This window comes from Acipenser ruthenus, chromosome 18 (genome assembly GCF_902713425.1).
Source record: "Acipenser ruthenus chromosome 18, fAciRut3.2 maternal haplotype, whole genome shotgun sequence".
Classification (NCBI taxonomy): Eukaryota; Metazoa; Chordata; class Actinopteri; order Acipenseriformes; family Acipenseridae; genus Acipenser; species Acipenser ruthenus.
Genome location: NC_081206.1, coordinates 23,950,175 through 23,964,186, shown reverse-complemented (window position 1 = coordinate 23,964,186; position 14,012 = coordinate 23,950,175). Strand labels below are relative to the sequence as shown.

Sequence of the window (14,012 nt, the reverse complement as noted above, 5' to 3'; positions counted from 1 at the left end):
AGTAAAATTGTAACCTACCATGGTACGAGACGAGCTCTTTGTTTTGATTACAGAGTACAAACATGTCATCTTCCAGTGTAATAAAGTTCAGATACTGATCAAAAACCTGTCAAAATATTTGGATTTACTATTAATATGGTGGATACAAATTAAACACATTTTCTAGGGGTGACTGCAAACCACACAAACAGAGAAATACAAGAAATAATAATCCATGAGGAATAGAAATTCAAATAACTTTCTGAATAAGTATTTAACCATCAAGTTTCTCAACACAGACAATACATTTCTACACACTACACAATACAACAATCTGTACAGCAGACTGACCTTTGTAACCTGGTTTACTGCATTAGCTCCCAAGGCCGCACTTGCAATATCTTCCAATTTACTTCTTGAAATGGCAGATATAAAGTTCAAGTAGTAAGATTCATAAAGCTGATTCCGAAGGTCCTAAAAAAAAATTAAAAAAAGAAAAATATATATAGAATTTCTATATCATTCCCTGCATATTTTTTAGAGGACAAACCATTTTCTATTTATTTATTTTACATTACCTGACATATCCTGTCAATATTTTCTTCAGTTGGCATAACAAAATAAATGGCTGGAACATCTGGGATGGGGTCTCTATCAGAATGCAATAGGCTAAATAACAGAAATAACATTTTAAAACAATTAGGGTTTCATCAAAAAAAAACATAAACTACTCAGTTAATGAAAGATCTTTATTTCAATTAACTTGGCTCTGCCATTACAGTTTATATATACATTATTTTTCATGAAAACTATTTTAGATTCACGTGTAAAATCATGCTTTTAAAATCCAAATTGAATAAGGTTTATACACATCAACCCCAATGTGTGCAGAAAGACAATATTAACTTACAGGTGCAGTGTGATCCCCATGTCTCTTAACTCTTTCACTGCAAGCAGTGGCGAGATGATATCCTGACCAAATCTGTCATAAATTAGCACCTACACCAGGCAGCAAAAGAAAATTAATCTGAATTACACACAGTCAAGATTCTGTGAATTTGCATTATTGTATTCTTTTAACCATTTCCAGGGTGGCTCTGTATCTACTGTACAAGCACATAACCCACTAGCTGTCAAGTGCAAGCAAATACAACAATACATATTTTATTTTGTTTTTAATAAGGCACCTTTGGTATTGTACATTGAATTGCAATACAGCTTGCATATACACACATGCAGGGCTGGATTAACGCTGGGGCTTTAGGGGCTGCAGCCCGGAACCTCAGATTCTGAGGGGCCCCCAGAAATCTATATCTAGAATACAATACATAAAATAAATAAGTAGGGTGTGACTGTATAGATCGAAACATGGCTGTTTTACCAAGCCCTATTCAGTAGGAGCAGCAAATTGACAAGAAATAGCCATTCACAATTCCTTACTATGTTGTTCAATGATATTATTGTTACAAATGGCTGTTCTTTTATATGTCCATATTCCCTTACCTTCCATACTGGCTCCGATGCGCTGTTTTTAACTGGAGGGACATTGAAATTTAGCATCCGCTTCAAAGCAGCTGTCAAAAAGAAATACGATTAAAAATAAAATACAACTGCAACAAACTTCAATCAGCTGCATGCAATAAAACAAAGTGCAGCTTTATTTTTATATGGGAATTGTTGCTGTTTTTCATAAATAGCGTAGCTTTTGTTTTAATCGCCTTACATGAGTAACAACCAACATTTCAAAATCCAATATCAACATTAAGTCAAGTGCTTTATCATTGTATTGTTATCCCCTTAGCACAGGTAGTTAAAGTACTTTCTAGTCGAAGTATAAAAAACACCCAGGTCAAGTCACGGCAACTGCACCTAAATGCTGTCGACCACTGTGTTTATATTTAAAATGTATTTATACTGTATGAATTAAAACACATAAGCAGCTGTTTATGTGTATATCTACACAGGCACAAAACTGCCAATCAATACACCTTGCCAATTGAATTAGTGATAGTGTATTATTATTATTATTATTACAGACTGTGGATGATGTCTCTAATTAATAAGCCACAAAACAAATTTAGTTTAACGTTTAAAAAACTTATTTTGTACTGTTCTAAATACATACGTAGAAAAAGCAGTGCTCATTACGGTAACTTGTATTTCCTGGTGTCAGTCTTTATCTTAGCCACTGGCAGTTCAAATCATCTTATAAAAATAAACAGTATAACTAGGCAATATGATTTTCAATTCAGATATTTTAAACACGACTCATGAACCACGTCGTTAACACAATGCTGATGTATGTTTACATACATGTACATAGATATTACGATTATGCTATCAATGGAATTTGATCACTTAATAATTCTGTAAAAATTCTGGCATAAGCTACATTAATAGAGAACACTGCCCTGCATACACTCCCCATCTCATATATTTAATCATTTTTTTTGCAAATGAAAAATAAAACGCTCACTGATGTAAATAATATCTTTACAAACCTGCCTGTTTTTCTCTGACGGACGCTGCCATCTTTAATGTTTCTGAACCATTCAATGACGAAACACCGGATGACGTGGCAGGTCTGAGAGTGCTGGGAACAGAAGTTAGGGACAGTCTTCTTTTTCTAAACAATTAATAAGACGCAGTATCTGCGGTAAGTAGATGGACGTCATTTTTGTTTTCGTTGTATTAAATATGAAAGAGGCGTAAATACAGATACACTACTGTCAGTTGGGAAAAGCAGATCTTTTGCCTTTCCAAGTGATAGTGGCATAATAATAATACTTTAAAATGGTTTGAAATATCATATGAACATTTGGGAAATGTGGCGTGAATTATTTAAAGCTGCTGTATATCCACCGAGGGTCCTCCGTTCAAGTGCAATTAAAAAATAAATAAATAAATAAGGAAAAAAACTTTTTTGGAACCAACATATATATTTTTTTATTAATAAAACCGACTTTGTTTACTGTCCAGTTTATTTACATCCCTCAAATGTAATTTGTGCTGTGCAGAAGGTTGCACCAACTAAAAAACATTTTTGCTACTTCCTGTAGTGGTATATAACATGTACAGCATGACATTTTCAACATGGGCTTCAAAACCTTCATATTATATATATATATATATATATATATTTTAAACTACAGAAAAATAAATAAACACATTAGGATTATTTGAAAATACTGTTTACTGATTTACCTCCATGACAGATGTTCTTCATTGTGGCATGCCTGACACCCACTGTTTCTATTAGGCCATGTTTGGCACTACAGTAATTATAAACTTTGGGGGTTGTAGGTTCAAAGAAAGTCAAGAACTGAGAAATGCACAAATATGCTTTTTATTTTGTAATGAGGTGCACACACTTAGAAGAATGCCAGTAAACACACAAAGAAGGATAGCTTTCTCATTGATACAATCATGTTTCTTTAAATGTTGAACAGTAAATAAAACTAGAGGGTACCGGCCTCCTAAAAATCCTTAATAAGTGACTACTACAATCATTTGAGGGCTGTATTTACATAAACTTGCACACAACTTTAAACAATAAAGTGTCCAGTGAATCCTATAGTATGTCACACTTAAATGTCTGCAATGGACTTCAGCATAGTGTGAGCAGCTTGACTTATGTACATTTAAAAAAATAAACAAAAAAGAAAAAAGAAATATACAGTAAATAAATATAAAACCTAAATAAAATTAACTGAGATTTGTGCAAAATGAGATTTGAGACATCCAGCTAAGTAATTATTTTGATTGCAATGAAAAGATACTGCCAATACACTGAAATCAATTATAATATGAATAATTGTTTTTCACAGTAATTTCTGGGGAGTAGAAATAAAAGTAGCTTTTAGAAAAGCACAAACAGACAGTTATTTCAAAAAGCCTCTCCCGCCACACTTTAAACATTTTTCTTTTAATTATTTATAATTATGGTCATTGATTTTAAGTATCATTCATTCAGGCTTACAAACAGTGAAATGTACAGCATGCACATGTAACATTTTCTCTATACTTAAGATATTGACCAAATAAAAGTAAAAAGACACACCTTTTCAATAAGTTAGTGGGTACACTGGAAGTTACTTTTTTTCTCATGGCTATTACTAAGACACCCCCAATTTCTAGACATATAATATTTACAGATAGAACATTTTCACAAATACTTCACAGACAAACATTTAGAAAAAATGGGAAAAGTACATTCTTTCTACTATTTTATATACTGCAACAGATGGCGTAGTCCATGTTCCTTCTAAATTCTTCGTAAGTTTGAACTATTGGCAGTTTCAGGCTATTGAAGGATGTCTCCCCTTGTGGGAACATTTCTTGAAGCTGGCCTTGACTATGGAGAAACTCTATAGAAGGTTCAGGGACAAAGCCCATGGGAGGAACTGCATCAGCTGCTGTTGCAAATACAAGAATGGTCTCCAGAGATACAGGACATGCAGAATCTACAAAAAACACAGTAAAATAATTAATAGTATCAATAAAGCATCCAAAATGAAAATCATTTAATGTTGCAACAAAGCTGGAAACTATACTGATCATTTGAAAAAAGGAGTAACATAGGCATATCTCTGTTGTGAATATAGATTGTCAAAAAGGACTGTTTAATGGCCTGTTCAGCAACCATGCGGTAAAGCAAAATTGATTAAAAAAACAACAACAAGAAAACTTGAGGATCTGATGAACTTTTCACGTCGGGTTGATTTGGAATAAAAACTCAGTTTGGGATTCTTGCATGTTGGATTACGATTTGGTGCACTTAATGATTCATGTCAGATTGGTTTTGAATAAATTCAATTTGTGATTTTTGCTTTTTGTACTGCATTGTAATTATTTAATGAATAGGATAAAGCAAAGGCAGTATACTTTATACATGTGACAAACAGGTACATGTAATTCTACTTTTATTCACAATCTCATCTCATTAACTTACTCCAACAGTTTATCGTTCACTATGATTGTCCTTTCGCTATAACAAACCCATCGATATAACAAACAAAAGGCTTGGACCCCAACAGGTTTGTTATAGCGAGGGTGTACTTTATAATCATTATCAAACACATTAGGAGCCTACCTTCACAGTCCTGTAAGTATTGCCTCCAGAAGCCAATAACTTTAGTCTCACGTAGCTTTCTATTCCCATCGAGAGAATAGTGGACTGTGAAAAGGTCACCAAGTTTAGCTGATGTAAGTTTTTGTGGTTTGTGGCAAAACAATTCAGCGAAGGCTTCTGGGAACAACTGAATTTTTTCCAAAAGGCCAAGGATTTTTAGCCCTTCACAGAATCTAAAAACAAAAGTACAGCACAACATTAAACAATCTGCATGATGGAGGGTGCCCAAAAATTGTTTAACAACAAAATGTATCAAAGACTGCACACCTCTGAATGGGCACATGCATTCGTGTAATCAAATGGAAGTTCAGGATGTCTTTCATCAATATTTCCTTGTCACACAAAGTCCAGTCTGGTCTTAAACATCCGGCTACAGCCAGGTACTCAGAAGCTTCCTTAATTGCGGTTTGCAGCTCATCCTGAGTCAATGCCTCTTCAATCTGAAAGACACAAAAAAAGATTTAGCGAATTAGTCAATTATCCCAATCCCCTAATATAGCTGCATAGTGACACCCATGAGAAGTGACGCTACAACAGCTTTCAAGTTCATCCAGTTGCTTGCTGCCAGTGTAAGACCTTATGTTTTCATTGTAAACTGCTAAATTATTCCAAATACCCTGTTGCAGATCATTTCAGACTTCCATTGCATAGCAGTTTGAGCTTAATTTAACATTGAATGCATCATTTGTAACTTACTTTTAAGCCTGGAATGGCTCACACTGCTCTGCAACAGGATTCTTAAATGATTCAGCCTGGAAGCACTATACAGAAGGGTTTGAAACATTTGCAGATTCAAATGGTTGACTGCATGTGTAAGACAATCTTTTTATACACCAGTAACACATTGATAACAATAGAAATGCTTATAAAGTGTATTATGCCAAACCAAATCTTGACTGTTCCAAGGTCTGGCAGTTTCCTTCGGTTGCCTCGCCCAATCCCCCATATTTGTAAGAAAAGAACAGAAACATGGACCTGGCATCCTCATTTTTATTTCCAGCTTTTAGATTTGTTACCTTCTTGACCTTTTGTTTGGCACATGCATCAGCCAGGTCCTCAAGGGTGGGTACAATATTTTCTGGTCCGTACAGCACGCAATTAAAGAGCATTTTTGAGAAGAACCCAGGAGCAGGGCCACCGTGTACGAGGGACAGTCCAATCATCCGTCCAGCATCATAGTACAGATCCTCCCTCACAGCTGTAAAGAAAGAAAATACTGGTGTCAAAACAGTACAAGTGCAATAGGTTTGTGCTGGGTAAGTAAAAAGACATAAGGTAATTAAATGTATTAATCACAACAAAACATCTCATATAAACAAATACTAATGTCTCCATGCAAAGCCAGTGAGCAAGGTCATTGAGTTAAGATTCCATTTAACTGCCTAAATGTTTAAACCCACTGCGTTGTTTAAGTTCAAGAGAAGAAAACTGTAAAATGCTTAATACGTGGAAAGTATTTAAAATGTAAACTATTAACATCCCTAGTCTCCCCAAGATTCACAGTAGAAAATCAGTGGCATATTTTCTTTGGACAATATGATTCCTCATGATTTCTAAATTAAATTCTTCATGATGTGGTAAAGTATTACATATTTTATGTACATCTGAAACAGTTGACACATTTTTGATAATTAAGAATGTTTGTTACCTTGAGGGTCCAGTGCTAAGTTCTTACTACAAGAGCCCTCAAATAGTGAGGAATTTTCGAGTTTATGTATCAGTAGACGTAGAAATTCCCTCCTCTGTCCATGATTGTTTGCCACAATTTCAAAACTGGTTCTTGTGTTTGTAAACTTCACAGCAATTAGATGGTGGGGATCAAACCCTTTACGCCTCAAAGCGCACAAGGCACCCCTAAAGACATCTTCTTTGTTGATGGTAAATCTTGTGAATTCAAGTGTGTTAATCTGCACTTCTAGTTCCTTTAAAATCTCCATAGTTGGTAATGTCTGTAATGATTGCCTGTGAAAAAAATTAAAAATATTTTTAGAAATAAACTATACAATAAACATCTAAATATATTTATTGATTTCAAAATATTTAAGGATTATAATTTAACTGCTGATTAATACAAAATATGTTGAAATCAAGACACAAAACTACAATGTGATTCGCAACACATTTGTTCAGAGCCACTTTAAGGGCAGTCTGAGGCTTTCAAGAGTTCTGTAATTGTAAACGGGCTAAAACTGCAAATATTTCTATAAGACAAAGGATACTACTTCTCATTCATTGCCATTATTGTTGACTGCTTTAGTTCTAACACACACCTGCTCGGAATATCCCTGTGGTAAGGGGCCGAAAGTCTTGACCCTTTTGGAGAACGTTTTAATAATTGCTTTGCGGTTTCATTCTTCATTGGGGAAGAGGCCAACGAACTAACACTGGTCCTTTGTAAAGTCCCTGGGAAGGAAAAAGGTTAAAAAAAATGTTAGCATCTAACTTTTGCAAAGCATTCCTTAATCCTTTATACTTATAATTCGGATACTAAAACCCCAAATTGCTGCTTAAATGGTCAATTGGACTGTCTCTTTACATTTTCTCCCACAACAATCAATAACAAATAAACATATTAATACTGTTTTCTGATCAGACAAACAAAATCTAAGAAGTTTAGGCTGGGAGGGTCATCATTACCTGTTTTGTGAATGATGGCTCTGCATTCTGTGCACACCCAATTTTCTTGCAACCTTTTTAGAGAAGAGCAGGATCGATGAGTTCCTCTGGAACCACAGTACTGGCACCTTACAATCTCCCACTTGCTGAAAGATAACATGTTCGACTTAAACCAAACTGTAAATAATGCAGGTTTTTATATTATTGCAGCAGCTAGAATTTTCATTGGAATTGTAACCTGATATAAGTTCAATATACAATATTGACAGCAATACAATATGAAAGATGAAATTGCTCCCAACATTTATGTTTAACACAGTAAATTATTTTAATTAATTAATTAGCATTACTCCTTTAAACAATAAGGGTCCTCTTCAAAGAGCTCTAATAAAAGCATTCTAAATAAAGTATTCATTAAATATTTCTAGCTCCTATCACAGGATACACTGTTTCATAATAACTACTACTGTAGGCCACCAAATGTTTCTTGATTGATGAAAAAAATGATTTAAAGTTGGTATGAATACATGTGACCCTTATCCCATTTAAGATTTACTTATTGTGACATTAGTGCCTCGTTATACCCCTAAGCATAGAACTTTTCAAAGCTAGTAGACTAACGTATGTTATACCTGTCGGGCTGACTGTATTCTCTTCCTTTTCTGCAAAAACAGTGACGGACATCGCAGTGTTGATAGGATTGCAAGAGTTCACTATATGCATTTTCCTCTAGCTCCCAGGAGGCATCCCTGAAAAAATAAAGATGCTGCTTTAAAACACTGAAACCTATCATGTACCCCAAATGGAGAATTTGATAATACAAGAAAAATCTGCATGCTGTACACGACTAGGTAGTGTACCTTGCACAATAAATGCACATTTCCTTATTAAATATTAAATGGGATTGAGCCAATAAATAAATAAGTAAACAAAATAAATAAATAAAGTATTGTAAGCATGTGCCACTTGCTCTTACATTAGTCATCATGCAAAAAAAGGTAAAATACAAAGAGCTACTGTAACTGCTATAACAAATGACTTACCTCTCTGGGATGTATATACCCATCCTGAGCATCTCTTGCTGAAACTTGTCTTTGTTGTTGCATATAGTGCACCTAAAAAAGAACATTCCAGCACTATAGGCCTGATGCTAAGGAGAGGAAAACAAAAACAAAATATAAATATAAAATGATTCACCTGTTCCTCATAGTCGATAAGGTAATGCTGTTCTCATATAATAAATATGGTTATGTTTAAATGTAAATATATTTCAAATTAATACACTTGAGACTTGTTGGGACAGTATGTACAATGGGAGTAATATAACCACTATGTTTATTTTCCAGTTTTTAATACATATTTTTAAAAGGAAGTATTCCAACAAAATGTTTGTGTCAAACATGTTTCACATATTTACCTGTACACAGTCCCTGTGGAAACAGCTACTGTTACAACAGGGACATTTCAAAACACTGTAAGACAAGGCTGGCTCAATGAATTCCAGGCATATGGTACAGGAGTATGGACCACTCAACCTGTTTGACACTGCTGTGCTCTGAACAGGCCTGTGGATCCAGCAGAATGACCTATGTAGATATGAAGCAATTCATGCATTTTAGTAAAATGTTATTTTTGGCATACTAACTTTATAACAACCAGGTATTAAGGAAACCCCAAACCCCAACCCCCGCCCTGCCCCTGTTTAAATGCCCTTGAACTTACGGAAACATTTCTGTAAACTGGAAAATGCACTCTTTCTTTAATCCACAAGGGAAATGGAAGCTCTTTCGACACTCTTTAACCGAACATCCAACAGACGCTCCTCTCTTCTTGCAAAAATGACAAGCCTAGAAATAAATACATACCGGTATATATAAAAATCCATCCATCCATCCATTATCATTAACTGCTTACTCCTTTACAGGGTCGCAGTGAGCCGGAGCCTAACCCGGCATACACAGGGCACAAGGCGAGACTACACCCTGGACGGGACGCCAGTCCATCGCAGGGCACCACACACTCACTCACACAAAGGGCAATTTAGAGTGACCAATCAACCTAGACAGCATGTCTTTGGACTGTGGGAGGAAACCGGAGTACCCGGGGAAAACCCACGCGAACACGAGGAGAACATGCAAACTCCACACAGATAGTACCCTAGGCCGGATTTGAACGCAGGATCCTGGCGCTGTGAGGCAGCAGCGCTAACCACTACGCCACCGTGCCGCCACATATATATATAAAAAATACTATATAACAATACAGGCAAACTTCACTATAACGAACACCCGTTTTTAAAGATCCCAACAGCAAGAATCGATTTTTTCAATGCAAATTAGCCCTATTAGAATGATCATGTACAGGATCGACCTGGATACAACGATCACAGTACTGACTGACACTGAACTTTCTCCAGTGTCAAGTGTGTTATTCTCAGTGAAAACAAAGACCATGGTTGACTAATTCAAAGATAACGCTAATTCAAAGATGACCTATTGCAGTTCGAATCATGCATGACGAATGCAATCATTGCCTGTCCGTCATCTTCACACAAACTGCAACCAGGCAACGGGCGTGAGGAGCAATCTACGCTGATAGTTTTTTCAAGAGAAAGGACCTGTAATTACTGTATTCAGCATGTAAGTGTACATTTGTTTCCTTTTTCATTTCTTTACTGTTTTCTTTTAAACATACCTGTAGCAGGACGATTGCCCTGCACAGGGGGAAATTAGTGTTGGTGTAATTTATATGTGGAAACAGGTTTGTTTTGTGTGCTTTTTGGAGTTTGTGTGTTTAATCAAATGATTGTTAACAGACGGGCGCTCGATTGAGACTTGCTGCCTGCCTGTCTTCTGTATGTGTCCTCTGTGCGTTACCATCGTTGGTAGTGTCACATGACCCGTTTGTTTACTTTCTATTTTGTGTTTAATAAATCCTGTGCGCCTGTGCCGGCGTTTCAACTCCAACTCCAACTCCCATGTCTCTCTGTCTTGCAATGCGGTTACCCACACATGTGACATGAGTACCTTGTCACAATACCATTTAAATGTTGATCAATGTGAAGGAATCTTCATAAAAGTACAATATATTGATGTTCAATTCAAATTTGCCATTTTGTCATTCTGATACAGAAAAATGCCAAACCCTATTATAGTGAACACCCTGATATAATAGTGAAGTTAGCCTGTATATACTGTATATATTAGTGTGGCCTGTAGCGTAATTGACGAAAAGAACAAAATTAACAGACCAAGCAAAACCTGGTTTACCAACTCTTTTTAATGCCTTGTTTGACCTCAAGTCTTTCATGTTTCATTATATACTGTAGTACCAGTAATGTACATTATTAACTCACCAATTTAGAAGATCTATTGATCTCCTTTTGTATGTCTTCAACTAAAAATCCACAGATCCCTTCATTTTCTTCACCACGTTGATAGACACCACTGGACATAAGCTATTTTGATAAAATAAAAACAAAGGTTTTTTTAACTTTACATTCAGTCTAACGTTGGATTCCCTGTCCTCGAAAGCCACACACTTTTAAAACCAACTTTTAAAAGAAGTTGAACAGCACTGGCTGCTATAAAAGATAAGAGTAAACGGTTGTCAGCATTTTTTTTGTTTTTGAGCCAAGAATTAGCTTGTCACTTACCAGGCAGAAATAATGAAGTGTAATGTTGTGCTTTAAGCAAGTCTTCTTCTCCCCATACTTTTCTGGACAGTCATCAGGCAGTTTACAGAAAACACAAGCTGAAACAACAAAGTTTATTTTAGAAAATTATTTTTTTCAATTTAACACTATCAAATGACGACTTTCTAATTGAATTCCTTCTAGACTGGAAGGCGAGACAGAATTTGTTGGTGAATAGAAGGTATCCATAAATAGTGAGTGTGACCAAGGCTGAAATTATTCCTTCACATGTGAAAAAAACATAAAAGCAGGTGTTTTGTTTTGTTTTGTTGAGAGATTCAATAATGCTTATCTTTTACTACAACTTATCTCTGAAAACAAAAAATCATATTGAGCATTATTGTTGGATCTCTATTTCTCAGGAGAAAAGTCTGTCCAAAAACAACCAGTCATAAGTTTAGTGGTAAAATATCAAACCAATTCCAGTGGACAAACATTTCAGATAACAACAATTATAACAGATAGATAAAGGTATCAGTTAAACATGTAGCCTATGTCTCGTACTGGCCTAGTTATATCTATGGAAGGTCAACAGGAGATACCCCATAAATTATACCCAACACGTGTCTTTTAAAATAATTAAAATAAAGAAGCAGAACTGCATCTTATCACAACAGCAAATGACAGCTGGGGGAAACAGAAAATTCAAATATCATCTCTTGAGGTTTCAACTTTTGATAAACAAATACACTGGGCAGTCCTGAATGAAACTCATACAGAATTTTCAAACATCTGTTTCTATTCACATGTTACTGATATAATAATGTAAAATGAACAGATAACTGAGCTGTAACAAAAATTAATGTAATTATTGTCTAAATAAAATGATCAAATAGGCCATGTACTGTATCTTTAGCCAGACTTTTTTTTCCAGTTGTCTTAAAAAGGGCAGTAGCCTAAACAGTTCTTCACAAGCCTATGCGGATATGTGTGGTGGTGTTATGTGTAGAATACTCACGCTGGTTCTGAATGTTCTCCACTTCTGCACGTTTGTTTTTTTTCATTGTTAAGCAAGCGAGATACAGTAGATGCTAAATAAGAGAATGGTTCACCTATTTAAAAAACAAAAACAATTCAACTTAAACGGATGCTCTACATATCTTATACATTACTGTGTGTTTCTCTGTTTTGTTTCAATAACAACAGGGTGTCAAAATTCAGGGATGGAAATAAGACCATGGACACACACATACATCATGAAGTCGTACGTATCAGGTCTATCAGTATTTCTAATTATGAGGAAATATCGTTTTTTTCTTTCAGTCAGTTTACGCCTCAGATTGCAATATTTACTTTTTGTTTGGTTTTGTTTTTTTAGGATTCACATTACGGTTCAGTACAGTGTTTCATGACACTTATGTTTATGTGGTTTTTGTGTCCTCCACCCCCCACCATTTGTTAAATTTAAAACGATATAAAAATACACTGTATGAAGCAACATCAAACCAAACAACACTTAAGTCATGATACAAGTCGCGATACGATGCAGTATGTGAAAAAGCTGAGTAAAACAAAACAACAAACTCAAAACAAAACAAAAAAGTTTAAATTGACAAAAAAATGATAGTGAAACCAAAACAAATCAATTTCTAATGTACATTTAAAATATAAGTTGTACGACAGCACAGATAAAACTATTTGTACATGAGTTTTTTTTTGTTTGTTTTTTATAACAATAACGAAGAACTTACCAGCGACTATTTCTTGCTTTTAAATAGACCCCAACTATTTCGAATCTGACTCTTCGTACACATTCATTCAGCTGCTCCAATGAAAATTGTGTTTCCAAAATTCAAACTCAAACATCCGGGTGAGGTGCGGTGGAGTACAGGAAGTGGATACAAAACCAGAGTTTCTGATTGGAGTTACAGTTTGTTGTGTGTTTTCATTGGCCGAGCGTTTGCATTAATGAGACGATATTTGGGGCGTGGCTCCTCGAGTTGTCTGGCGTGCTGTTTTATTGAAACGTGTCCGTTGTTGTTAAATTGAGAATTCAACCACGTGTTTCTGTAATACGTAGTCACAAATCATGTCAACCGAGAAGGACAAAAACAAGGGGGGAAAAAAGAAATTTGCAACCGACAACATAGCATGGTATTTCCAATGATATGGAACATACATTATTCTGGAATTCTATTCAGAAGTAAAATACATACATACATACATACATACATAAAACGTTAAGATTGTGTTTTTGGAAGGCAATGATGTTCTAGGTTGCTTTTTAGACTGCTTGCCAGGAAACTGCTCATGTTCTTTATCAAGTCACGTCTTGATTGGAATAAATAAATAAATAAAAATTGTCAATAAAGTTTGCATGTAGGTTACTATGTGTAACGACCATTTGTCTGGCAATTGTCTCGACAAATGATATCCTCTGGCACATTTAAAAAAAAAAAATCCGCCTCCATCTCTTTGCACAGCTAAAATAATGTAATGGGATTGAAAAAATGCGACTTGTACCAAACTACAATTAGCGCTGTTATTATGTCCTAAAATTCTATCCAACGCTGTGGGGATACACAGAACGGCTAAATTCAGCAATGCAAACCACACTTTTTTGTATTATTCTTTAGCAGTATGTACACTAGA

At 35.3% G+C, this 14,012-nt stretch overlaps 2 protein-coding genes across 5 annotated transcripts in view; both read right to left on the bottom strand.

Moving 5' to 3' along the window:
- LOC117422901 (sec1 family domain-containing protein 1) overlaps positions 1–2,597 on the bottom strand; it is a 32,645-nt gene extending 30,048 nt beyond the window's left edge. Inside the window, exons 1-6 of one of the 4 annotated variants that reach the window (XM_034038138.2) lie at positions 2,481–2,597; positions 1,483–1,553; positions 890–978; positions 558–648; positions 331–453; positions 19–106 (exon numbers count right to left, since the gene is read on the bottom strand). In XM_034038138.2, the coding sequence (XP_033894029.1) occupies positions 19–106; positions 331–453; positions 558–648; positions 890–978; positions 1,483–1,553; positions 2,481–2,511 (493 nt within the window). In that variant the 5' untranslated portion in view covers positions 2,512–2,597. The other 3 variants (XM_034038147.3, XM_058991608.1, XM_058991607.1) reach the window with 3 other exon arrangements.
- A 605-nt stretch (positions 2,598–3,202) lies between these two features.
- On the bottom strand, positions 3,203–13,257 carry LOC117424722 (G2/M phase-specific E3 ubiquitin-protein ligase-like). The gene is made up of 15 exons (XM_058991606.1): positions 13,112–13,257; positions 12,379–12,472; positions 11,382–11,479; positions 11,082–11,183; positions 9,449–9,573; positions 9,144–9,312; positions 8,770–8,876; positions 8,359–8,475; positions 7,748–7,872; positions 7,381–7,513; positions 6,759–7,072; positions 6,127–6,308; positions 5,378–5,550; positions 5,072–5,283; positions 3,203–4,442 (listed from the first exon to the last, which is right to left on the bottom strand). Exons 2-15 carry the CDS (start codon positions 12,422–12,424, stop codon positions 4,207–4,209), a joined length of 2,139 nt encoding a protein of 712 aa, XP_058847589.1. The 5' UTR covers positions 12,425–12,472; positions 13,112–13,257; the 3' UTR covers positions 3,203–4,206.
- Between the last annotated feature and the right edge of the window lie 755 nt (positions 13,258–14,012).

Coding starts and splice junctions, on each gene's coding strand:
- LOC117424722 (XM_058991606.1), bottom strand. CDS start 12,424: ATGAAAAAAAACAAACGTGCAGAAGTGGAGAACATTCAGAACCAGC. Junction 8,476..8,769: donor GGTATATACATCCCAGAGAG/GTAAGTCATTTG, acceptor TTATTTTTTCAG/GGATGCCTCCTGGGAGCTAG. Junction 7,514..7,747: donor AGCCATCATTCACAAAACAG/GTAATGATGACC, acceptor TTTCCTTCCCAG/GGACTTTACAAAGGACCAGT.